This window comes from Haliaeetus albicilla, chromosome 14 (genome assembly GCF_947461875.1).
Source record: "Haliaeetus albicilla chromosome 14, bHalAlb1.1, whole genome shotgun sequence".
NCBI lineage: Eukaryota > Metazoa > Chordata > Aves > Accipitriformes > Accipitridae > Haliaeetus > Haliaeetus albicilla.
The window spans coordinates 29,123,524-29,150,980 of NC_091496.1; the positions used below are offsets into that span (position 1 = coordinate 29,123,524).

Genomic DNA, 27,457 nt, shown 5'->3' on the forward strand with positions numbered 1-27,457 from the left:
TTTCAGTTTATATCAGAGAGCCCAATGGAGTCTTTTGAAGGACCTAGTCGGGTTAGCAGGGCTAACTTATTAGAAGTCCCCACTATAAATGATTTCTCTTCAGAGGACGAAGATGTTAAACCTGACATTAAACATCGTTTCTCTCCACTTCCCCGAAGGCGGAATTCTGTTTCTTCAGAGGAAGAAGAGGCAGATACCCCCACCACCATCTCAAGAAAAGTTTCATTTGCTGATGCATTTGGATTTGATCTCGTGTCTGTTAAAGAGTTCGATACCTGGGAAGTTCCAAATGCAGGACAAAACAATGACATAGAAGATGAAGTTTTCCCTCAGGAGGAATATTTTTTCTCTCAACTGTTTACGTTACCTGCTTCACAAGAAGAACTTTTGCAAAAAGTGCGAGAGCAGAAAGTACAGTTGGAGTCAGTTGTGTTCCTGCCTGGGATTACCTGTATGAACGGTATTATACGAGTCCTCAATGTATCCTTTGAAAAACTGGTCTATGTTCGAATGACACTGAATAACTGGCTCAGTTATTATGATATCCTCGCAGAGTTCATGCCTAATTCTTGTGGTAGTGAAACCGATCAATTCTGCTTTAAGATTTCTCTGGTGCCTCCTTACCAGAGAGATGGAGCTAAGGTGGAGTTCTGTATACGCTACGAGACGTCGGTTGGTACCTTCTGGGCAAACAACGACGACAAAAATTACACACTGATTTGTCACAAGAAAGAAACTGTGCCCAAGGTGGATAATAAACCACACAAAGAGGTTACTGACAGACATCTTAAAGGCTGCTTAAAGACGACACAAAGCAGGTGAGGTTATACCTTAACTTTTGGTAATTTACAATATAGCTGGCTAATTCTAACTTTCTGAGTATGCCTGCTGGAGCTAAGACTGCCCACGCTGTTTTCTTCTGTTGGTTTTTTTTTTAATGGTAAATTAGACCAAGACTTGTTTTCAGTAAAGCTCTTGTATATACCAGCCAGTAGTTTTCTGCAGACAGATTGGTTGGGATCATAGTTTTAATATATGGCATGTGTGCCACTTATTTGAAAAGTAGTGTGAGGGTCTATAAGTTATGGGCTGTGTACTGATTTTGATCTCTGTAGGATATAAATCGAGCTGATATCAGTGAGAGCTTTGCTCCAGACTGAGGTAGTGTACAGCTAAAATACTTTACATCCACTTCCTTGGTAAGTCAACAAAAATTTAAAAGCAAAACAAATCCTGCATTTTCACATGATTTATTTCATGGTTTATTCTCTACATGCAATTACTAAAACAGAAATGGTACTGGTGGTTCAGGAAGCTGATAATTTGGGGAAGGATCCTACTGCAATTAGAATAGCTGGTACAAACTTTTTCGCAAGTGGTTGGGCTATTCTGCAAGTTGTATATTAGGATAATAATTTCTTTTTCCTGCCACTGGTTGATGTTTCTGTTTCACAAATGGTGAAATGAATAATGATTTATAAGGCAGAATTAGTAATATATTAAAGAAAAAACATATGTAGAATTTATCTCATATATATTATTCTAATTAAATGTAGGCAAGTATTATGTTAATTATAGAGTAGGGTGGCAGTGGTTAACTTATAACTTAACCCCACATAAAGAGAAACACTCAGGAATAGTAATTTTTGGCTTCCTACTCTGTTTTTAACTCCTTTCTGTAAGCAAAACAATGTTGCCCGTGAAAATCTAATTCTCAATTTTTTGCTCACCAAATCTACTATAACTCAGTTGGAGTTCTGCAGAACTGAACCCATATTTTACCTGCAGCATCCCTTGCAATACTTAGATCCCAGAACTGAATTCATGTTGAGTTTTTAGTTCCTATACTCTTTCCAAGTAAGGCAGTGCTGTTTGATTTCCTTGGGGCTCTTCCACTGGGCTGAACTGGTGGGCAAGGGGGAACATAACTGCAGCAGTGGTGGGGGCTTAAGGAGAAGGGAGGCAGCCAGGGCTTCCCCTGCGCAGAACCTCCCTTCCCAAAAGCCAGACTCGCTGCGCTGAGAGCCTCTGCCAGCCCTAGCTGTGCGTCAGCCCTGTGAGGAGAGATGCGTAATACGGCTTAGTGCCTGCATCAACACCGTGGTGTAAGAGCAGCCCCGGGGCTAACCCGAGGCCCGAGGCATAGCCAGTCCACAACAGTCCACTGATCAGTGCCCCTTGGGCCAGCTCTGGGGCCACCACGATGATGCTTCCATGGAGGAACATCCCGGTAAGTCACAGCAGAGGGAACGATGACTTTACCTGCCGTGTGCTCAGATCCTGACATTTGTCCCTGGTTCTGTACATCGTTTCTGTCCTTCAAGAAGTGCCAGATGACCCATTCTGGGTGAATAAGATAGCCTGAGAGAAGGGCCGTGATATCAAATACCACAGGCATATGCAGGCAGTGTGACTTCAGCTTGCGTTCAGGTAGCCCACATGGAGCAGATGATGGACACGGAGAGCTGAGTCTTAATTTAGTGAGCCCTGGGCTTCCAGATGCTTTCAGGACTGACCTGCAAATTTAGATATGATTGGGCAGCTGAGGTTGAATGAATCCTAAGAGTTTAATTCTCTGGAGTGTCCTGTGACATGCCTAGTGCTAGCATAAGTAGCAGAAGCATTTCTTCTGGGGGATCCTCTTTTATACGTATATGTTAAATGTATTATGTGTAAGTCAGACAGAGAGGTATTTTAGAAAATGGGAAAGGAGATGACATGTCTACTCCTTAACATAAAATTATCTTGTCTCTAATTAGAGTGTAAACTTGTTGCCCTCCATATCAGGCTGCAGAAGAATGTATATATGTGTGTGTTTGTGTGTAAACATATATATGTATATATATACACACATGTGCATATTTGTTCATATATACACATTAATATTTGTGATATTAAAACCAAAGTGGTCAGATTCTTGTTTACAGTAAGATCTGTTACACATTTTTGGGAAATAGTTAACTAACATGCACTTTCAAGACCCTCTTCAGTGGCAGAAGGATGTAAAGAGACCTTACAGTAAATGCAAAAATGAGCTGAAAGTATTTTTGGAATACGGTTTCAGTGGTCACCAAGGCTTCTGAAAGACAGTTCTGGCAGATTGTAATCCAGGACCAATTTTATGCTACAGGGACTTCATTGACTTCACAGGAGTTACAGCTTTCACCAGTGTAAATGAGGTCAGCATCAGGGCCTTTTGTTTCAAAAGAACTAAGATGCCAACCTCCATTGCTCACTTGTTTTTCAAAGTGTCTTTGTACATGTTGCCCCTTTGAGTGAGGAGGAACACCCTGCAGACATCTGCAAAAGTACCTCATTATTCTCCTTCAGACCCTCATTAAAACTCCTTTGCTTTGATGTCTAGAAAAAAGCGCAAGAAAAACAAACCCCCCAAAATTGGCAAAGTGAGGCTGCTGATGTGCTATGACTACTTCATATCATGTTGAACAGTGCTGCCTGTTTCCCAGCTCTCCTCCACCAGCCCGTCTCTCTCACCTCTTGTTTTATTTTCAGATGATAAACTTTGCAGCGTTTATATATGCTGTGCTGGATGTTTATAAAACATTTAGCAAAGTGGGGGTCCTGGACCATAACTAGCTTGTCTTAGGAGCTGCAGCAATGCAAACAGATATACACAGAGGTGATAACAATTTTACCTATGGTTCACACAATAAATACGCAGGTAAGGAATATTGCTATCTATGCCCACAAGCTGGATATCTTAAAGGATTCTTTATAGCAATCTGAATAGAAGGATATTTTAACAGGACATTTATTTAGGCCCCAATTTCAAATTTAGAAACCTGTTATAACTTTTTAAAAAAAAATTTGGCTCGGAGATATTTATACTTTCTCCTAAAATGTGCAATTTACCTCTTCAGTTAAAAAACAGGACTGTTAAAGAATTATGTTTTTTAAGCAGAGAGTCTGATCCACTCTAGGGCATACTTGTGTGGCTCATTAAATGTCATTAGTGAGGATTAGTTGCGTTAGTTAAATGAAAGGAATAATATGCACTTTCAGAGGAAGTTACTGAGGAAACACAATATGACTGTATTATGTTACCCTTAAGAATATGAGCCAAGACAAAGTTGTGTGAATGAGGGCAATGGGGTAGCTTCTGACATCATTATTAAGAAATAAAATAAAAATGGACTTAACACTCAAAAGTTGCACCTGAAAAAAATGATAGTGAAAAGCAAAACTGCAAGGAATCATTAATGCTGAAAAGTGTCTAGATTTGAATATTCAGAACCATATTGACTTAAAATCCTGCCTGTTCATTCCATGTTTCCTTTGCTTCTGCTTCTATGTCTAGGCATGCACAAATAGTCGTCTCTTGAAGTTTCATAATGTACGTGCTTCTAACTATATTTTTCCAAGCTAAAATTCTTTCTAACCTAAATTTTGACTATTTTTGTATTTTTTAAAAATCTCGAAAGGATTCATAAGCACAAAATATAGTTTGAAAAAATAATATTTGAATTAATTTATGTTTTAGTCTATCTGAAAGTGTGCATTGAACTTGTACATACTCATGAGTATATTTGGGGGAAAAAAAATGACTCCTAAAATTTTAAGGTTGTCACTAGAAAAAAGAGAGCTTCTGTGAGTAAACAGCCCTGATTTCTATCATATATATACATATATCTAAACATTCAGAAAAATGGAAATTAATTGTATCAGTTCCACTCTTTTTTTGTTTGACTCTCATGCTTTTGGGACATGGATAATGATTCTGAACACAAATTTCTCCTGGTCCCCAGGTTTGGACCACATTATTTTGTTGTGGATCCCAGCCTCCTGCATCGGTCTGATCAGACAGGGACTGGTTGCGTGTTGCATGAGGCAAACTCCTGTAGATCATGTTGCACAGTGCAGTGATAACGACCTGCAAACCATTTCCCCTGTCACTGGTGAGGCTGCACCCCATTTCTGTGCTTGGTCCTGGTTTGCCATCTGTCAAGAGAGCAGCAGGAGCAAGAGTACAAGGAAAATGGCCAATAAGCATGAGAATTGTTTTACAAAAGGGTAAAACATGTATTTGGACTCCTGTCTTCTGATAAGAAAGGGGAAGGCTAGTATTTTTATCATAACTTAGAGTTATCCCCCTCTTAGCTCTCTGAGCCCACAAGTGTATCACTGAACTGATGTTGGTCCTGTGCTTTTTTTGTAATTGCCAGACTCTATCTTTCTTTGAATGGTAGTGCATCGATTCACTTTTCTCTGTGATGCCACTTTAAAAAAACCCACAAAATAGGGTGATGCCTCGTACAATAGCTGATCTAGGTACAGTGTGCGATGAGAACGAAGAGATTAAAAACCCCAGGTCTGTGGGCCAGCAATGCCAACTTCAGCAGCGTAAATACTGAATGGTCTTAAAGCAATTGCTAGTGAGAAAATTTCTTCTGTGCGTAAGTAATCTCCTGTCTTCAGCGGCTGTCTCATCCCCTTTCTGATGGAAGGCAAAGGAAGTAAGTTGCTGAAGATCCAGCCTGGCAGGACTGCAGTGTGCTCACTCCATCATCCCCAGGCAAATGGCAGCCCAGTGCCCAGATTGCCCCAAGAAATGCAGTTCTGCATCAGCTCCTCTTGGCCTTTCCCACAAACCCATGATGTGATTAAAAAAATTCAAAGGCTTTTGCAGAAGGCATTTGGAAATAGCTTCGCATGTACTTTGCTAAGAGGAACAACTGTATTATTCCCAGCTGGTCCATTTAAAATATGGCATTTAAATTACGTTCCCTTTTAATCCTTGTTCTTTTGATTATTGTACATCATCATCGGAAAGGGAAAAGGAGAGCAGAAAAGGTGTGAAAACACACATCTTCTTTGTGTACTGCTATTTAATCTCAAGGTTGTTTCTGGTATCTCAAGTCACAAGTTACACCTTGATCAGCATACAGATATGGGATTTGACTAAAGTTTATTACTATTATTAGGAAGTGACTGCAGTCACTGTTTTTACCAGGAGAGCAGCTGTTAGAGAAGCTATCCATTCACAGGGAGCCAGCTAAAAGCAGCACTCCTCTGCTGTTCAATCTGACCTAGTATTCCCAGCTCTTCTCTTGCCTCCTGGTCATTGCCAAATCTTTGCCAGTTGTAGATGTAGGTAGCATTGGCACCAAAATAAGACTTCTCCAGGTACTTGAAGACCGTGATTATCGGGGACACAGGATAATTATTTAAGGTGATCTAAAATATATTATTCAGACAAGTGGGGTAAAAGCAAGCTGTGGATATGAGGCTGAGTATTAGGAATGCTTCTTAATTGTGACTCTAGAGTTCTCTTTTAAGGAAATTGCTGCAGCCTTACTCTCCAAAGTCATTTAAAATAAGCTAAGATAAACCACTTGAAAAATATTCTGCGGGGAACAATCCTACTTGGCCAGGAACTATATTCAATGGTCTTTTTTCTTTCTGTCTAATCATAGCATTTCAAAATCCGGGCATACTTACTATTTGAACTATGAAATATATTAAAGACCCTAAAGATAGATATCTAAGTTAATGGCATAAGGCTTTGAATGCTATCACAGAAATGCTGAAGAAACAGGTGGAAGTTATGGATGAGAATGGCATGCACAGAGCAAATAGACACCTGCTAACCATACTTGTGGTCTCCTAATTGGAGAGTACCTGAAGACTGAAAAACTGTCTCATTTTTGCTTTTGGTGATTGTGAACTGTGCTGCTCATGTGCCATCCATTTATTGCACTGGAAATATTAAAAGAAGCTTCTAAACTTTTAAGTGACAACTTATGAAAATAGCGCGTTGCTTTACTGGCAATCTTAGCATAGTATTTACTCTGGATCTTACTAGTATCAGTGGTTTCTCGTTCACTTCCATGATCTACCTTAGAAACTGCTCTCACCAATGTTACAGAACAGAAATTTGTGCTCTAATGTATGGGAAATACTGGTTGCTATAAAGCTTTTTCACTTGTTTGCAAAAAACTATATAAAACTGATGCTCTGTAATCTGAGTATCATTCCTCAACCATGTAAGTAAGTACAGGTAATTATATATGCATTGCTTGGCTTTACAGTTGTAAGATTTTTTTGCAGTTGCTACAATTTCATCAGCTTATTTAAATATACCAGGTCTGTAACACTATTACAACTGACTCTTAGAGCTCTTTAATGCAGCAACTGGCTTGATACTGCAATAGGCACAATAAATAATTTAATGAACATCAGGAGTCTCACTGAACTTTGTAGAACTCTGCATGTGTAAAACTATCCTTGAATGTTAATATTTACAGGACCAGAGCTTATTTCTATGCTTTTTCAGATCACTGATTAAGGACCTTTGGACAAATAGAAATATATTGCTAAATGAACTCCTGTATTCACTGTTCAATGACTCTTTTGTTTAGGGACATATCTGTTTTGCAAATTGAACCAGGCTAGAAACGACCATTTCAATACTCTGTCTCCTGTCCACTGTTCAGGTATTGCAGTTCATAAATGTTCAGTTGGAAAAAAAATTTTCCTTTACATTCACCTTGACTTGGCTAAATGTTATTCTTGAAAAGATGTTTAAAGTCAGTGAAACATTAACTGAGAGCACTGGAGTCATATTTAATCAATGCATTCACTACCAGTGTCATTTGAGCTGTTTATTCTGATTATGAACTTTAAGCCATGATCCAGCCACAGCACTGCAGCTCTGAACTTGAAGCAATTGGTTCAGCTACAGTGGAAGTCCAGAGGACCAATCACCTATCATATTTTTAAGATAAAATGTGGATTCTCTTCTCAGTTATGAAACATAGGAAAAATGGTCCGAATAAATACTTTGCAAGTTAAATGCAGTCCCTGCCTTAGGGCAAAGGAAGAGATAAGACCTTTTAAGCACCATGGGAGCATTTTAGAAGTGGCTATTTGATCCCTAGGCCTTCAGTGACACACAAGAAAATATTGGTTCATATGCCAAAGCATAATGGGGGGCTTGGTTTTCTGACTGTCTCTCTGCTCTCCTCCTGATCTGTGGAACCAGCTGATACTCTGACACTAAACCCAAAGATTTATTACTGCTGGTTACTAATAGCAGTCCTAAAGAGCACTGAAGAGCACTGAGATACACAATTGAATGTGAACTAGGTAAAGCTGGCAGATTCTTCTTACCTTGCACTTAGGTGCACCAAGTAGACTTGCATTTACATTTTGCTTTGATGCATAATTATGGTCCCTACAATAATGTTTATGGCTGCTGGATGATAAGCATAAGATGTTCAAGCCTGGATCACTTCATGTTATGGTAGGAGGTTGGGGAGTTTGTCAGTCTTTCTCTTTCCCCAGCTACCCTACTAAATCTGCACCAGTGTCTCCTAGGTTATATTCCAGGTCTTCTTTATAGAAATATTGATACCTACCACACAGCTGCCTTCTTGCTGTGTGGTAGTAAGACAGCATGTGAAAAAAAAAATGGTTACAAAAGCCTCTTCTTGTCATGATAATACCTGGGAATTTTATCCTCTTGAGATACCTATTGAATTTACAATTGCTTTCCAAGGTTTAGATCATAGTTGTCCTCTCTCAAGAACGACTGGCTAAGGCTTTTTGTGGTCACCCATTCTGTTCTCCTCCCCAGAGGTGGTATCTGTGTCTTAGTCTCACCTGACTGCCATCTATCTATCTACAGTCTCTCTTAGGCATCTGTCACCTTCTTGCATACGTGCCTCAGCATACTGCAGTCAGCCTCTAGGAAATGACTCTCCTCTGACATGCCAGTAGGGGACTGCTCCTCCTCTATTTTTTTGATGTGAAATCCAGGGAAAGACCAGATGCCACATAGGCTAAGGTTTTTTTCCTCTCAGATGTATCCAAAATGGACACAACTTGAGAGAAGTGCAAGACCTGTTGATGGTACTTGCTTTTCTTTCCTTGCATCTTTTAAAACAGTGAGAGAAAGAAGCAAGAGAAGAACTGCGGGGCTCTACCCCCAACTTCCTTCTACAACACCATTTTGGTATTTGATCATGCCCCTTCCAGACCAAACAGCAACCTAAGAAGCATATCCTCTGACCTTAGGCCAAGCCTAGCCCTCAGGAAACTTGACTCCTGACTCACCTTTTCTTCTTTTCCAACAGCTTCGCCCTGGAGATAGGCACCCCAGTAGTAAGGTCCTGCATTACTAATTCGCAACGGAGCTGTCAATAGAACTTCTAACCCTGTTCAAGGGAATCTTTCCTAAGAAATTCTCTGTTTCTGAAGTAGTTAGCCCATTCTGTTGAAGGACTTATGCAATTTTCTGGCCAATATGCATATAAAACAGCTGTGTAACAAGACTTCTGAACTGGTTTCTCTTCAACATTGTTAGGTAGATATCATAATAAGGTACGACAATCATGACAGAGCTATAAAAGGATCTGAAAAAAGTTGCAATCTTCCTGTTCATAGTTGCTGTAGCTTAACTTGAGGTCTAGCTGTCTTATTATGCATGGGGTTTTCTGCAGTCTTCATAACTATAGTCATGAGATTTGGGGATAGGCAGGGCAATATTAAAGGTTTGAGCCTGGCACCAAATTGATGTCGGGCTCCTGGTTTACACTGTGTGGCACTAAAATCTTCAGATGGACAGATATACATCTATATTTTTAAAAAAAAATTGTACGAATGCTTTGCCATTAAAACTCAAGGTCTTTTTTAATGAGCTAGAAAATAAAGACTAATTTCTTGGGACTCTGTTTGCTTTGAGGCTATGATTATTCTCATCCCAAACCAGGCCAATGCATTTTGTTCTGTGCCACCTATGTCCCTGCTTCAATCATAAACTAAGACTGAAAAATGAAAATATTAGTAATTGGAAAATATAATCCCCTGGATAGCACCAATCCAATAATCTTAATAAAAATAGGTTTATTACAAACATTGCCTGAACCCTACTGGGAATTATCTTTTCAGAAAAAACACTCAAATTCCCTTACAGCTGCTCTCTTGATCAATTGTCCCCCTCGATACTATTAATCATCATACTATATGCTGCTTATTCTGAGCATCTTTTTCCACTTTGCTTTCCAAACTTCCATTTCAATTTCTCCTTGTTTAGAAGCTACTGACAGTCCTTTATTCTCCTTCTGCAGGCCCACCTATTCTCCTCTTCTGGTGTCAGCCCCTTTTCTTAGATGAGATGACCAAAAGTAAGGGATATTTCCTCAAGGTGGGGAAATACCACAGATTAATATTCTCTTCCTCAGATTTCAAACGTTTAAGCAGAGGTTCATTTTGGCTCTATTTTTATGCAGAATGCTTATGAAGTTTGCTAGATTGACTCTCCTGATAATGCAGCCTTCTATTCACAGCGCAGTTTCAAAATGGTAGCTGCAGCGTAGGCCTCCATTGCCATGCCAGTGTGCAAATATCCTCACCTACCACTCTAATGATGAGCGGGTCACTCCGTCTCCCTGCCTCTATCCTCTGTGTCCTGACTATCAACAAGGGAGCTAATTAGTGTCAGTCCTGTTTGTTTGGTGACACCTATTTAGTAAGAACTAGGTTGAGCCTTCTCTAACACCACTGGTAGTTGAAGGTCATATAAGAAAATCAATCTTGCCTAGATTTGTAAAAAGGGCTCTGATTTTACGTACAGCTTCATTCTAATAGGATCACTTGTAATGGCATAATATTTGAAAATATTTTTCAGTAATTTCCACTTAATGTTCATACAGCTATTCATTTATGGCTGTTGATTTTCTTTGCAGTTTTTGCTTTAATTTCTGAATCTTTTCCTGTGTGGTCTCAATCAGTTTGGAATCTAGCAATGTAATTTAAGTTATTGTTTTCTGCATTGTTTAAATTAAATTATTTTTCTGTCGTGTTTCTATTTTTTTAATACCTCCTAAAAAAATTAAACATATAAACCAAAGGCAATGATACTGACACACACAACATGTAATAGCAACATCGTGGTTCAGGCACACAAAACACGACATCTCCACAAGGAGGGGTCATTTGAAGCCAAAATGCTCTTAGGTAGGAATTGGTCATATTTTCAGGCAAAGCCATCTGGCAAGTAGAAATTCAGGTGTGTGTGTCAGGAGCCTAGAACTGAGGAGCAGTGCTTGCTGAGCTTCAGCCCCCTCTGCTTTGCTGTCCGCACCGACAGCAGTGCTCCACGCCGCGCTCTGGTTTCTGCTGTACCTAAGGTTCAGTTCCCAGGGCTCTGCCTCGAGTTTTGGTAGGAGGCAGTTATTTCAGCCTGAGGACACAGCCGGCTGCCCAGGCCCGCAGTCCAGCCACCTCCCATGCTCTGCTCCCCAACACCTCCCCGAACTTCAGCCCGGCGCCATCAGTTTCCAACACAGCTGTGATGCCCCTACCTAGCACTAAGATCAGCTTCTCTTAACGGTATGTAAAAGCCTGAAAACTACTTAGAGCATTTCCCTGAAAGGTGGTACAGCTGAGTACTTAGTTTCTTTGCAACTTTCAGAGCCACTTTACTGCTTCCCCCCACCGCCCACTAATGGATTTGGTACTTCAGAGCTCACACGTGCTGCAGTGTTGACACCAGCTGCCTTTGGTGGTTGCCGTCTTTGATCTGCTGCTCACTTTGTCGTCTCCTCCAAATCCTGGGCAGACTCTCCCCAGTTCTGATTTTACATGCCTGGCACCTCTGCCTTCTTGGCCAGTCATAACTCGGTGCCCAGTTGTTTAGTGCTCTCCCTAGTGCATTCCCCAGTGCTCTAATATTTGACTTTTATTTCATTGGGTTTTATCCCTATGTCCTATCTTAAAAGAGCAGAGGACCGTTTAATTTTCTCATGCAGTAATGTCACTTTTCTTGTATTTTCTTCATATCTACCATAGTCTATCACGACATCTCTTCTTGTAGGGTGCACGTCTTTTTTTATGCACCCTAATCTTCATATGCTGCGAATCTTGTTTGAATGATTGAAATTCTTTAGCAATCATAAAAAACCTTATTCTGTTTTAGATGATTCCTAAGAAAAAAATGTATTCCTTTAATTTCTAGCAAATTCTTATCAATACCTTTATATACGAATTGTTATAAAGATAAGCTATTCTTATCTAATGGTTTCTAGGAGTTTAAGACTGTCTCAGCAGGAGTTGCTGAGGGATGAAACTTCTAATGATGATTTAAAGCAGTGAAGTGTGTAGGCTGAAACTGAAATAATTATTGCTGTAACCCTCTAAGCACTCTAAGTTCCTCAAGAGAAAATACTTTGTTCAGAACAGACCCTGAACAACAAAATGCTAAAAAAGTAAAATAATAAAAAAATCCACCCCTTGGAGCAGGATGATAATTTAGAACTAGAATCAGTATAATGTGAGGATGTTCTCAACAACTGCTCACAAATGCATCAGACATCGCAATTAAAAAGGAATAATAATTATGGCCCCATTCTAAAGTATGTAATATTCTATTCCATTCAATAAGCCATGAACACTTTAAAACCATCAGTGTAATCCACAAACCTATATTTACAACATTAAACTGGATGTTCTGCCTTTTCAATAACTGTCATCTCATCTCTATTATTTTCACCTCAGACTCTAATTGTTTCTTTTATAGGAGCTAACCTACCAGTGTCCTTGGCAGTACAGTTTATGGCTCATGCATTTACAGTAATTGTTTGGGCAATTTGCCACACGGTATAACAATCTTCACATCACAATCAGTTTTTATAATAAACAGCATTAGTTGTGAAAAATACAAGTGATGCATGATTCTTATGGTAGATAAAGGGCACTGAAGATGCCCTTTAGAAAAAGAAAGGAAAATGCTCAAGCCTTGAACTGCTTGAGAAAAATACTGATGTCACAATAGAGCTAATTAATTTGATGGTACAAACAAGAGGGGGAAAGGGCCTTGCATTCATTAGTGTCAATTCCAGATGAGAGCATACCGTTCATAAAAATAATATTCTGCCTTCGTTTAGACAAAATGTGCAGGTAAACAAATCAGAAATAAGCACCAATTCCTGCAACGACGACGACTTCACTCCTTTTACTTTATCAAGGCTCTTGCTCTTCTCTAGCTGCAGGGAGCTCAAAGCCTGGGTAGGTACAACTTGCGGGTAGACCTCTGGACGAGGCCAGATCCTGCTGCCCACCAGCAGGATTTGGCCCTGGAGCCTCTGTGCGGGGTACCCGTCTGCTCCTGGGAAGTTGAGCGTGCACTTAACGGCTTCTCTCCACAGCACGTAGGTGGTTGCACATAAAGATGTTCCACTGCATGCGGCTCTTCTGCAGACATTTTGTAGCCTCTCCATTTTCAAGTGCCCAGAAATAAGAGGTCAAGCGGTGCTTGAGGAGGCTGGTTGACACACCTCCGGCAGGCCCAGTCTCCCACCTTAGAAGTTCTCCAGAAGAGAAATAAGGTATATGGCCTCTTATGCTGGGGCACAGTCAGGCGAGGCCCCAGGAACCACAGGGGTGGCTTCAAGGCAAAGTTGTACCTCCCCTTCTTGAGCTGGCCTGTGAACTCTCTGGCAGCGCCAGGGCTTGAGACTAATATTTATAGGGTGCTGGAACCACATGTGATAAGAAATCGTGGAGTGGTTGTATTATAGGACTATAACTTCAACAGCTGATAACACGGGCATCAGTCTAAATCAGTAGGACACTTGTCGCTATAATGAATTTTGGACTGAGCCTTATAGAGGCAAGGAATGAGTTTACCTTTACTCATTAAATATTTAGTTCATATATTCAGTGAGGGAGATGGAGATAGAATTAACTATGGAGATCCCATTGCAAGAGAAGTCAAAGTCTGCACTTTGGAGATCCACACACTGGGATCCTTGGCAGCTTCCGAACCCCTTCTGTGAGTTGTCATACAAAGACAGAGAGGCCAGAATGTGATTTGGATCTAGATCCCGGAGGGTGGGTGGGATGTATCTTCAGTAGTAGTCTCACCATAATGAGACCAGAATCAAGCTTATATTTTAAACTTTTTTTAATAGTACCAGCTTTTTTTCCCTTCTTATATTTTCTTCTCTCCATTAATTAGTTTTGCTAATATTTTCTCCCTGACCCACTGGTATTTTAACACCAGTATAAATAGAGCAATATTTTAAATGTAATTTTCCAGTAAGCCAACTGTTCGGGGAGGGTTATGTTAGTAAAAAAAGTGTTGAATTCTTACTCTACTGTGTCTTACAAACAATTTAATAGAACTTTAAAGCTCTGTTTAGAACTTTATACGTATACAGTCTTTCCTACAGCTTTCCAAAATTCCTTCTTCCTTAGAAATTGATTTTAGTTGTATGTTTGTGGGTTTTGAATGACATTGCATATGATACTACTGAAGTTCAGAATTACATGTGGAAAATCCTTTATTTAGTTTCTCATCAATGTTCTTTTAACACAACTCCTGCAAACATTTTACAGGATTTCTGCTTCCAGTGTGCATGCAAAATTTTTAAAATCATTTTTGTAATTGCTTGAGTTTTCTTAAATAAACATAGCTATTTCCTTCTCTACTTCCTTTTGACATGACATCTTCTGCTAATGATACAAAAATAACCAAACTAAACCGCCAGCCCTTCTCTCCCTATGTGCCCCTCCTCTCTGCAGCTCCATGGGGTTACAGTTCTCTGCAGGATTCCTGTTTGGCTCCAGTGACATCTCAAACCTGAGCACTTACCTGCACTAATTTACTTTTTGCTCTTCTGCTTCTCAGTAAAACATTGTTGACACATTTAACTACTCCTTTTCAAGGATCTCGTGTGTTGTTTGCATCCAAGGGGTATCATTCTCCAGCAACGCTGGCTATTTTCAGCACTAGATCCAAAAGCAGTAGTTGTATTGAAGGTTGCTGCTGTATTAGGCTCCTCTTAGGTTTAAAAATCTGACCTGAAATTAAAATAGAGTTACTGTTTGGTTAGCAACTTCAATCTTGCCAGCTCCTTTCATGAGAGCGTTTTAGCTTCACCTCAACTTCAGGGTAAAAGAGGTTCGTTTTGATTTTAAATCCACCTTGAAGATAAAATCAGAAGCATGAAAGATTCTGTGAGACCCTAAGCCTACCTGGATTTTTAAATAAAATTGTATTGAAAACTTTTTTCCCTCTTACATGTTTTTACTAAATATTTGAGAAATATGTTCTTTAAATACTTTAATGTTCCCATACCTATTTCAATTTCAGACAAAATAACATATTCCTACAGTTTCTTTTAAATATGAGATAGTATAAAATTGTTCAGGCTGCATTAATTTCAAGAGTTTTACAGGTACATTTTCATCTTTCCATACTCTGTACTCCAACAATTTTAGCCTTTTCCCGCATTCTGTAAAATAAATATCTTGTGATTTAGGTATTAAGATCTAGCATAACTGGATATAACACAGAACAAAGTGAACAGTGCTGCGGGTTATACAAACATACAGATACAACTTCTGCCAAATATTGGTGTGTGAATTAAACCACGACAAGCTATAATAACCTCACCCATTATGAAGAGATTAGTAGCTCCTGGCTATAGTCCCAAACCTATTTCAGACCAGACCAGAGCACCTGCTGTTCCACAGTGAAATGTGTGCTCCTGAAGGCATAACTCTCAGGGCATATAGCTGCACAGGAGCATTTGAAATAGGGCTGGACCAGGACTATGGGACCACGAGGTCTTATCCCTAGGGAAATGTGTTGCAAAATACTCTTCATAAAAATATATCCATGTTTCCATACTAAGACCTTCGCTGTTTCTTCTATGCTTATAGATCTTCTTTTAAGTTTCCACAACAAATGTTTTTGTGAACTCTTTCTATTAATACATTAACAGAGTCTTGCTGATTAATATCTTTTCTGTCTTCTCAGTATTTACCCCTTTGCTATGTTAATAGAGTGCATTTATTTCTCCTCTCAGACTTTACTTTGCTATGCTGGAAATAGAAATATTCATTTTGTCTCCTTGGTTAATATAGATTTTTCATTCTGCCAGTCTTCTTGTAGTCCTCTTCTGCACCTGTTTCAGTTTGAATTAATCTTTCTTGAACATCGTATGCAAATGTTCCAGAGGAATTCTTAGTAGTGCCTGGTTCCGCAACATGAATATTTCTTGGAAACCTTTCATTACTGGCACTACCTTCCCCGACACGTTACTGCAGAACTCCGTTTGCCTTGTTGCCACAGTCATCTCACACTGGTGGCTTGGAAATGTTTTCTGCCAAAAACAAACTCAGATTTTTCTTGTTTGCCTCTTTCTTCCAATTTCTGAGCCCTCATTTTGTGGCAGAAACTCTTTCTAGTCCCTAAATGTATAACTTGGCACTTCATAATTTTGAATTTCATCCCTTACCTATTATTCTGATCCTCCAGGCCACCCATTTCTTTCAATCCTCCTCTGTGTTGGGGATGACTCCCAACTTCCTATCTGCCACAGATTTAATTTAACTTTGACTTTTTGTGCCTTGGTCTGTAATAACATGACTGAGTAAGTCTGATTACACGACCGGTCCTCTTCAATTCCCCGGCGACGTCTGCGAGCTCCGCGCAGCCCAGCTCGCGGGGCTCCGCTTGGCACCAAGCCCCTCTCCCACCGCCCAGCTCTTGTACTCATCTCCCTCTTCTCCAGTTTAATTAATAAATTTCCCATGTGGTTGCACAACAAATGCTTTAATGAAGTCCAGATAGATTAGATAACTGATTTTTAGACAAGGGAAATATAGTAATCTTATCAAAGACAGATATTATCAGGTGAGTCTGGCATTTTTATGCCGTTTCCCATTTATCAGTATTTATTCTCTCATTTAAGTTTTGTTCTAAATCTATTGTGAAAACTTTTTGAAGACATCTGGGCCTGTAGTTGCCCTGACATTACTCCTCTTCTTTTTCCTAAATATAGCTAATACTTTTCCTACTCTTCTGATACTGTTACAGTAGTATCAGAACCAATTTGATAGATTTGAATAGCAAAGATTTTAAACCAATGTGTGATTTCCTCTGTTGGGTCTCTCAGTATTTTGGGTTGGAGATTATCTGCTCCTCTTAACTGGAGCATTTTTAAACACCTACTTCTGCTCCCAGACTGGATGAAATATTATCATTTTCTAAATCTTTGTTCCTATCAGTGATATCCTGTAAGGTGTCTATTCCTATAAGATTCTGCCCACTGCTAGCACTGTGGTAAAAAAGTTTAGAGGTCTTTTGATTGTGGGGTTATACATAGATTATCTGAAATCTTGATCAACCCTCACTTCTAAAAACCCTTCCTATTTAACTTAAAAAGACTAATTCCAAAGCCTTGACATGTCTTACTTTATCCCAACCCTTTCTGAAGTCAAAGAAATATTGTTCATTGGCTAATTAAATTTTTTTTTCTCATCACATATACGTTGTCTATCTACTCCTCACATCTTTAGGGTTCAAGTTTAATTATTTTTCTCTGTTTGAGATGCCAGTTCCATATAACTTTGGGACTTCTGAACTCCTTCGCATAATGGCCATCAAATTTTCAGTCCTCTCAGTCCTACTAACTAGTCCCTGAACTTCCCGTTTGTTCTTTCTAAATGTGAAATTATAGTGATAACCTGTTTTCATTCTTGCTTTCTTTTTATCACTCAGTCCAAGTGAATGGTAATTCCATCAAGAATGAATCATATCAGCATAAGTATTTTTTTTGAAGCTGGTAGAAATTCTTAAGTTTCTGATGTACTTTATGAAGATGTGCCCCATTCAGCTGAAGGAGAAAAAGCAACTGAGCTTCTGCAGGTATACAGGTACTTATGTTGGAGGGGAACTGCATCAGCTGATACCATGGATTTTTCTAGCTTGCATTGTTGTCAGAATGCCTGGATCACTTAAAAATAAAAGTAAACATTTTTAAACAGAACCCGAATTTTGTGTCTCTCACTACACAATACAGGCACATTTAGACCACCCTCCACAACACAGTGAGATAATTAATTTCTAAAACAAAATCTTAATTAATATTAAAATTAAAAAATCTACTCATGAAATTCTGATAGTGAGCCAGGAACTTTTCAGAGGAATACGGAGAAAGAACAGTCGGTCAAAAAACTTAGTAAATAGACAGACACCTTCTAATTGCCACTGTTTGATGAAGCAGCTAATTTTTATTGGCTTTTGGGAAGCATTTCAGTCTTTAAGGTGTACATACATGTTTGAGATATTGTTCTGTATTTGTATGCACCCATAGTCTCAGCAGCTTCCTATCATTTCTTAGGTTGAAGTAGTGCTGTTAAATGACTATTGTTTTATGCTCCCTGTGATCCTCAAAGACTGCAGTATCAATATCCTCAATTTAGGTTAATTTAAGATTTCCCACTAGAATAATTATACGAGGACAGGTATTTCTGGTGTAGAAGTAAAATAAGGAAAAGCTGTTACACTGACTTTCCCTGTACTTAGGTATTTGCAGGACAGGTGTGCACAAATAATGGGCTATAAACCAGCAATCTTTATAAAATTCAGTGCAACATGCAAGAAGTTATGTTGCAAGCCCTACAGTGTGGATCCAGGCTGTGAGGCTGTATTGTCATTGCTATTTATTACCAATGTTGCAGTTGTGAAAAGAAACTTGCGAACCAGGGCTCCAGATGCTACTAGAACAAGAGTGAAGGACAAATTCAACTCAAATCACAACAAAAGTAAAACTGAGGGGCTCAGGTAGCACTGAGGTAACTTTCAGATTGAAGCAGCTTTATACTTGTTCATTTAAAGGTTCAGAAAATAGGTACTACTCCTTAGCATCCTTATTCAAAGACTGTGTCTATATTTTATGCTGAAAAGTTGGTAATCAAACCCCAAAATAATCACCGGATAAGGAACACAGGGAACAGCGGGAAGAATCCAGTTTCTGTTTTCTCGAAGGAATGAAGAGTAAGCTAAAAAGTAAAGGTCCTGTCTGCACATACAGCTTCAAGAGCAGTATGTAAATCTGCCCTCCACTTTCTTCTAATACGGTCTTCCTCCTGGTAATTTGGGTACTTTTTGGATGTGTGTGCAGTGTGGTTTTAAATCTCATCAGGGTGTGATAGAAGCTGAAAGTGCCACTGCATCTTGGCTGCGAGCTCTGGCTGCCAACAGACTATTATGTTAGATATGGGCATCGACATCTCCCCTTCTTCTGGGAATGCTTCTTGACAGAAAAAGATGTGTCAAACTCCATTCCTTTAAGAAGTAGATGAGGGCCCCTTCTAGCAGCAAAGGATGCTATCCCTGCTTCCCGAGAGTTGCATCCACATGGCTGAACGCTGCAGGTAGCCAGCTACATTCAAAGAAAAGCTTTGAGACACTCTTTTTTTCCCCCACTGGATAGCAGTAGAAGATTCCCTGCTGTGCCCATGTGGTTTTGGGATCATTATTTTGGGGTGACTGACTCAGCTCATACGTTATACATGTCTTGGCTTCTAATTTGGGGCTTTTGCAGACACCCTATTAACACCTAAATGCTTTAATGCATCTGTCTCGTGGTTAAGCCCCAACCTACACAGTGCCTAGGCTTATGGAAGCAGGTGGGTGAAAAAGATGCAAAAGGGCAGAAGAAAACTGGGAACAAGATGTAACCCTAGGAAGCATTTGAACAGTAAAAAAAAAAAAAAAAAAAAAAATGTATAAATAATCAGCAGTAATGATTTACCTTAAAAACCCCACAGATCAACTGGAAATAAGGGTCTGGCTCTGCCAGCCTTTTCAGGATGAAATGCAGAGTATAGCAACTGCTGGCAGGGGAAAGTACAACTCGGTGTGAGTGGGAGAGTGAGAAACATGTGGAGGCTATGCATGTACCAGAATTCAAGAGTGACATGGCGTTCATATGGATAGCAAGAATATTCAGCATTATTGCAATTAATGGTGAAAAAGAACTGTTGAGAGAGCGTTAAATCTTGTGCTTCAAGGACAGCTTCTAACAACAAAATGCCAAGAGGAAATTCAATACAGTAGTGCAAATTACTCCAAGTATTTTCCTACAAGGACTTTACATCCTCCTTTGAAGTATCTGATGGTGGCCAGTGTCAGAGATCAGATGCTAGACTGGCAAGATCTTGTGTCTGCTTCAGTCTGGCAATCCCTATAAAGGCTGGATTTTAAAAAGTTGGTGACAGTCAATGTCTAGGTTCTTTTAACAGAGTATAAATTTAGCATCCTCCTTCTGAATTAAGCATTTAGGTGGCAGAGTTAATGTTATATCAATTCAAATGAAAGACACTGGAGGAAAATAGAAGGGGAAAAGATTAATATTTGAAAATGAGAAAGTAATTTTCAGTAACAGAGGTGGACGGCTGGTTGAAAAACGCATAAATTAAGACCTACGGAAAAAAATTGCTCCTCATAGAGAAGTCATTAGGAGTGATATAATAATTTACATTTTACATAAGTGACATTCTTTTTAATTTTTTTTCCCTTTTCCACTAAAGGTTACATCCCTATAAGCATGCGGTTCAAACTGCTATCACTTTGCATTGATATTGATGAGGACTACAGGCGCTTAGCATCTCTCTGTAGGTATTTGTTGTGTTGGACCTGGCCTTTGTTTTCACAGCCAGGAAAGCAACAGCAAAAATTGTGCTGGTGGCAGGGAAGCAGAATTCGTTCCTGCCGGCCAGGCATAGCTTAGCAACAGGATTTATACTGTATACATGCAGGGAGAATCTTTTGATTTATTTCAGGTAACAAAGATGCCTTTTTCCAGCGATCTCTGTATACATACCAATATTTGAAAAATATAAGCAAGAGAGAGGCCCAGTCTCCTGAACACATATATCCTTCCAGACCCTTGCCTGACCCCAAAGTTACTCTCTCCTGTCACTGACCCATCTAATCACCTTTGTGCTGCTTTCTCAGAAAAGGCCTGGGAAAACCCATCAGCTTTGCAATGTAATCTGAAGGTCAACACATTTTCATTTTCTTGGCCAATTCTTTCTTTGACCAGGACTTAATATCAGGTCACTCAAAAAAAGCTACATTTTATAAAGCTGTTATTTTCAGAATTTCAAAGAACATTCAAAATTTTGTGTAATTAACTAGCGGTCTTTATATCTGAGTCTAAGAGGAATTAGAACAATAATTTTTGCAGAATAACACAGGAAGTTTCTTTTTGTTTAACAGCAAAGAGGAAATATTGGCAACGTCTGACGATGACACATGGAATAATTCAAGGACTTCAGGTACAACACCCGGTTTAATTAGTTCTTCCTTACTGCACATGTTAATTAAAAAATAGTGTAACAAACAACCTTACAGAAATTATTCAAGTATGTTTTTGTTAACTCTTCAGACACAAACATCCCAGAGATTGTTTATTCACAAGCAGAAGACAAAGACACCAAACCAGCTAATGAAAATATAAAAGATAAAAATGCAGAATACAACCAGGGTGATCATGAAGATGATGAAAAAGAATTAGAGTTGCTGGTAAGTGTTATACAATTATATCTACAGTATTAAATGATTTGAATCCATTTACGCTTCAAAGCTGGTGAAATGCCCCCTTTTAACAGAGCTGACTGATGTACTAATTTACAAATGTAAAGCCTTGGTCTGTACTTTCATTGAATCTCTAACTGATTCAACAATAGAAGGTGCTTTGATTTCAGTATAGTGCATCAACTTTTTCTGGTCTTAAATTAATGACTTCTCCCTTTTACTTCTTTACCAGAGGCTCTAAATGACAGTTTGAAGGAATTAGAAGAGTAGCATTTCAAAAATCTCTCCTCCTAGTCTTTAGGATGGCAATATTCTTAAATAAATGCTTTATATTTGGTAAAAATCTTATATTTATGGTACTGTTTGCTTTTGGAGTTTTTCAAAGGATAACTACGTAACATGCTGTATGAGCAAAATAAATATATATATATTTATGTTAGCAGATTTTTCTATATCAGTGTTTGACATTAAATTTGTTATAATAAATTTCACACTCTGTGAACATTCAATCTATTTGGATTTGTGTGTGTGCATGTGTGTGTGTGTGTGTGGTTTGGCTTGCGTTTTTCAGTATGAAAGAAAAAATGGCAATAAATGAGACACGTACAGCAATCTATTATTCTCAGTGTCTGTTCTCAGCTCATATCATTTGGGTGCATAGATTCATAATCATAGATTATAATAGCTATCACCTGTGAAAATGTGAATGCTGAATCAGACAGGAGAGGAAGATTAGAACCATTCTTTTTTTTTTCTTATTGAGAGAGAGAGAATAAATTACTCTTATTTGAATATAAATTTTTCTTGTCTTTTACTTAAAAAAAGTTGAAAATTGTTGCCTATTGTGGGACCTTTCACTGCCTGAAAGTCAGTGTCCTTTTTTTTTTTTATGGTGAAACATAAAAAGGAGGACCTCTAAAATCCCTTGTTGTTCTCAGTCCACCCTGTTACAAAAAGCAGGATCAAATATAACCGTTTGTTTATCAATTGCCAGGATTGTCCATACAATAAATGAAGGGGGAGCTATAATTTAGATGTTAATTTACACTATGCGCTCTTTAATGAATTAAACAATGAAGGCTTTTAATAGATGGAAATACAACCAAATCTTTGAAACACACAGGCATTGGCTCATAAGACAGCTGTGCAGTTGACAAGTAACATGAGCCTTATGTGAGAAGAAGGGGAAATCGTAAGATTTGCATATAATTATTGAGATCATGCAAATGTCAGTTATGAGGAGGGAAAAAAAACACAGGCATCTCACTGTTAAATCCTGACAGTTGGCATCACCGAAGAACTCAAATACACTTGAGCACTGGTTGGCAGAGGGTCATTAAAACAGAATTTGCAGAGACATTAGCTCCCTCACTTTTCTTTGAGTGACGTTTTACTATTAATAGTTTGCAGAGGCTTTGCAGAAAACATATTAATAAGAGAAACTGTAATGGGGATATCTACAGCAAGTGCAAATGCATAAAGGGGTGCCCAAGAAGCTAGCCTCTAATTGATCAGCTAGCGCTATCAGTGTGACTATGCTAAAGTGAGAAGAGAGTGCAATGACAAGCAGGCATAGCCGAATAATACAATATGATATTTGGGAGCTAGGAGGGAGAGTGATTAGTTTCTGGCCTTTTACTTCGCTAATCTCATTTCCAACTCATGTCTTACCAGATTGTCTAAAAACAGTCTGGTTTGAAGCCTGTAAAATGGTCCCTGAGAGAAACGAAGCACAGATAATCCTTACAGTATTTGTCAGTGTGAAATGTGTCTTTGTTTTACTGGACAATACTGTACATTACCAGGCTTTGATGTACTGTATCAATGCCCTCATTTAAGCACCAATCCCCCCCCCTCGCCCCACGCCTCCCTCTCTCTAAACCTAGAACCGAATGTATAGAGAATGAATTAGCCTCCCTTTAAGGGAATATTCTCTTCAGATTTAATTTGTATAAAATGCACTAGCAGCTTACTGAACTCATGAATAAAGAGAGAGGGTTCTGAATGCTATTTTATTTCCCGCTCCTTTCAGCACCGCCATAAAGCTCATTACCTATGTTAAAAAATACATATAATGCAAATTTTGCAAATGGTTTGGAACACGTTTTCGTAAAAGCTTTGTTACTGAAAACAAAACTTTCCATAACGAAATCCTGCCTCCTTCATTCGGCACATTTTTGCAAAGCGCTTTTTGATCATTCTTTTCTATTCTATTGTTTCAGCTAAATCAGCACTTCACAGGAGCTAGAGGTACCTCTTCCAGAGATGAAAGGAATTTGTACACAACAGAACCAGTTAATTTTCCAAGTGAAACTGAAAGATTGGAGAAAAAGCTAACCTCTATAGAAAGAAGCAGTGACTTGTACCCTGTGCCTATCAGTTCCTCACCTGAAAACACTTCACAAGAGATAGGAGGAGAATTAAAAGATAAAGTTAAGTATTCCCTAAGAGATTATAATAGTCAGCCATCAGGGAAGGAAGTTGCTGCTGGCACGGGAAACAGCGGTGAGCAGTCTTTGGAATGTACTGGTACCAGTGAAAGCCTTTTATCGGCAAAATATTTTCCTGAGACAAAGCAGAATGAGGCTATCGATATTACGGCTACTGTCTCAAGCTGGCAAGGAGAGAGCCACACAGATATTTCAAAAGTCGAAACAGATAGTGCCTCGGGAAGTAAGATGATGGAGAGGTTATTCATCAGTGAGGATGATGGTGATACCTCAAAAGGGGCCTGTGAAACGAGACCAGAAACCATTTCTCCAGAGCATGATGAATCCATGCAATTAAATGCATGCATAGCAGGGACGCTGGATGGCAATGCTAATCCAGCTCCGGAGCACCAGGCGCTGCAAATGTCTCACCAAACTCCGGATTCATTGTTGTCAGACGCTGACAAAAATGAAGGAAAAATCAAGGTGATTGAAAGCAAAGTTCGGGTACATTTAAGAGGAGATTTATATGCCGACACTTTTGCACGTGCTGATGTCTCAATAGATTCCACAACAAGCCAATATATGCAAAAAAAGGGGGTTGGCGAAATGTCAGGAAAGAACTATAACACTGATGCAGGGAAGGAGAAGAAAGTCATCGAAGTAGCAGACTTAGCACTAATCGGCGAGGAGGAAGCACCCAAGCCTTTCAAGTCACACAGAAAACATGCCGCCAAAGCGTCGAAGGCAACGCCTCCGTCCGCCGAAGACAACAAACGGGCGGCCAGGCCTGCACAGGCAGATCCCCCGGCATCCTCTCCGGGGGATGAAAGGAGAGCGGAAGACGCTCGGGAACACAGGGGATTCAAGAGGTTAAAAGACAGAGGAAAGTCAGACAACACGAACAAAGGAAGACTGATGGGAAAGGAAAGCGAAGCAAAGCCCGCGGAGCAGAGGTGGCTAGAAACGGGTAGCGAGGTTCGGTGGGCACCGCGGGGGAGCGCGGGGCCTCGGAGCACAGCTTCCACAAAGGAGCTGTTTACCTGCCAGGAGGCAGAGAGTTGTGAAAAGTCTTCTGTCTCCGAGCAGGGTATTACAGAGGAAGCAGAGGCAGGTACAGCTTATATAATTAAAACAACATCAGAAAGTGCTCCAGAAAAAATGTCTGCCAGTGAAAAAGCAGTAATTGCTAAGCTACCTCAAGAGACTGCGCTAAGTGACAGGCCCACAGAGGAAAAGGAAACAGCGTTTGATACACATGAAGGGAGAAATGATGGTTCACATTATGCTCTTTGTCAACTCAACACAGTGGGTGTATTATATGACACTGAATTTGAAAAGGAATCAGTTTTAGATATTTATAATGCACGTGTACATGAAACACTGCAAGGAGAAACGATGTCTATATGCAATAGCAGGGAAAAACGTGCCAAAGCACAACCAGACATCGGCAATATTTCACCTGTAGGAGAAGCAGTAGAGGCTTCTGCTGCAGGAAAGAAAGAAGGTTTGGGGCAGGGTTTGTGTTCAGAAGTATCTAAATGTCCCCCGAGCACCCAGAAGCATCGATACAGTGAGGAGGCAGAAGAGCTCTGTAGGGAGGAAAGCCGTGTTGATACGCTTTCCTATTTACATGCTAAAGCTGAAACAAAAATGCCACCTTCTGGTACAAATGCTGTGCCCGGTTACCATTATCAAAGTTCTTCGGTGGCATCTTCTGAAGGGTCCACTGTGGCAGGAGATACGGAGCATCTGTATAGACACTTTGAATTCAAAGTCATTGACAAGGTTGCTGCTGAGTCAGGATTCGATTTAAGTCTACCGAATGAAACGACATGTATTAATAAAAACCTCTCTCCTGAAGCTGAAAAAAAAGAAGTACCTTCCACTTCAGACATAGCAATTTCTAGAGAAGGAAGAGGAAGGAATATGGGTCAATGTTTCCATCAAACAGAGTTTAAACAAGAGAAGTCACCAAGGCCAGAGGTTTTAATTAGTAAGCCTACCAAAGAAGTTGGAGGGACAGGCTTTCAATCTGACCATTTAATAACTAAGGGGAAAACGCTAAACTCGCTTGATGACTCACAGAAGGAAAGCCAGCACATTTCTGATTCTGCAGATATTTCTAACGAGAAGAGTGAAGCACTTAAGTTACCTAGTGAGTCTCCAGGATTAAAACATATTGCTTGCAAAATCTTTTATTTCTTCTTCTTTCTTCTCTTTGCTGCAACACTCTACCACTATGATTTGATGGTTTGTCTGGCACTCTACCTGTTCTCCTTGTATTGGCTATACTGTGAAGGAGGAAGAAACAAGGAGTCTGTCAAGAAGGAATAATGTTGTCTGATTGTCAACTGTGCTCAAGATCCATGGTCAATAGTCTCCAATCCCTCCAAAGCATTTTCATTGTTAAAGAGCTTATTCATTGTTAGAACCAAAGCAAGTTTTCCACTGAAGCATCTTTTTTAAAAGATTACATATGAAGTTGAGCCTTCATATAAGTAATTATTCTATATAGGACCATTATGTTTGGATCATTAAATACCTATATGAATATGAGTTCTGAAGCACATCAAGTTAAAATGAAGTACAGCTGTTGCACCTTAACAGGTTATGAAGAAGCAATGCTTCATATCTCTTTAGTACTTAAAAACACCATTTTCTTGCATTAATTTCTTTTGCAGTAAAGCTTCATATTTTTCTGGGAGTTTTTTTCTAAGATTTTGTGTCGCGCATAACAACACAAGGAACGATATAAAAACTAACTCAGTATTTTGGTACTGTCATCTCAGTTGATAATCTGCTAGTGTAATTAGACAATACTCTAAGAAGTATGACATCCATTGATACTTTAATATGTTTTTTCCAAATTTTTATTTCATTGTTTTGACTTAGAGCTCCAGTGGTACCCCTGTTTGAAAAATGTAAGGCTTTGACTTCAGTAACATCATGTAACTTTTGGGATGTAACTGCATAGCGGAATAGGTGTGCTGTTTCCACCCTGAAGAGATTGAAAGCCACCGCCCACAGGCCTCTTTACCATTCACTCACATGCACAGATGTTTTGGGGGTTTGTAAATGAGGACTGTGTAACATGACTGAGAATTTCAGTGAACTAAGTGTTATTCCAGACAAAGCCTTTGAATTACTTTTTCATCAGTGTTGCTTGAGCATATCTACAAAGCATTAAATAAATTTTACAAAGGAGTGCTATGACTGTGTTGAGCATGTCTGAATTAGGTTTACTGCTTTTTTCTATGGCTTGTTACCTATAGATAATCAAATACCAAGAGAAAACACAGGGCATAGCCCTGGCATTCAGTGAGGTTGCTTTCCATGGTTTGGGTGAGGCAGAAAACCTGGTAGCTGCCCTAAGGGCAGCCCAGATTGATCCTGCACAGCAGGAGTCCAACAGGGCAGGCACGCTGGTGGCTCCACTGCTCCAACATCGCGGGTCTCCCACGTAGGGTCATGCCAAAAGTTTGTCCAGAAAGAAAAGGATGGACAGATTATGTTGCGCTTCAGCCATTTTCCATGGTCACAAATGCCACCATAGATAGTATGTTAAAAGAAGCACCAAGGCTACGTAATGTTACTGGAGCCCTAGAATTTAAGAAGGGAGAAGAGTTGTTTTCAGCTGTGTTTGTTTCTCTCTCCTTACTGCCACTGTGAA

At 39.5% G+C, this 27,457-nt stretch overlaps 1 protein-coding gene across 1 annotated transcript; it reads left to right on the forward strand.

The window, feature by feature from the left end:
* Positions 1-26,997, forward strand: PPP1R3A (protein phosphatase 1 regulatory subunit 3A). The gene is made up of 4 exons (XM_009929669.2): positions 1-818; positions 21,038-21,096; positions 21,207-21,343; positions 23,578-26,997. The coding sequence occupies exons 1-4, from the start codon at positions 25-27 to the stop codon at positions 26,119-26,121; spliced, it is 3,534 nt and encodes a 1,177-aa protein (XP_009927971.2). The 5' UTR covers positions 1-24; the 3' UTR covers positions 26,122-26,997.
* Positions 26,998-27,457: the final 460 nt, after the last annotated feature.

Excerpts from the sequence above, each read along its gene's own strand:
- PPP1R3A (XM_009929669.2), top strand. The coding sequence starts at position 25 with ATGGAGTCTTTTGAAGGACCTAGTCGGGTTAGCAGGGCTAACTTATTA. Across the intron at positions 819-21,037 it reads TTAAAGACGACACAAAGCAG|CAAAGAGGAAATATTGGCAA; the intron begins GTGAGGTTATAC and ends TTTGTTTAACAG. Across the intron at positions 21,097-21,206 it reads GAATAATTCAAGGACTTCAG|ACACAAACATCCCAGAGATT; the intron begins GTACAACACCCG and ends TTAACTCTTCAG.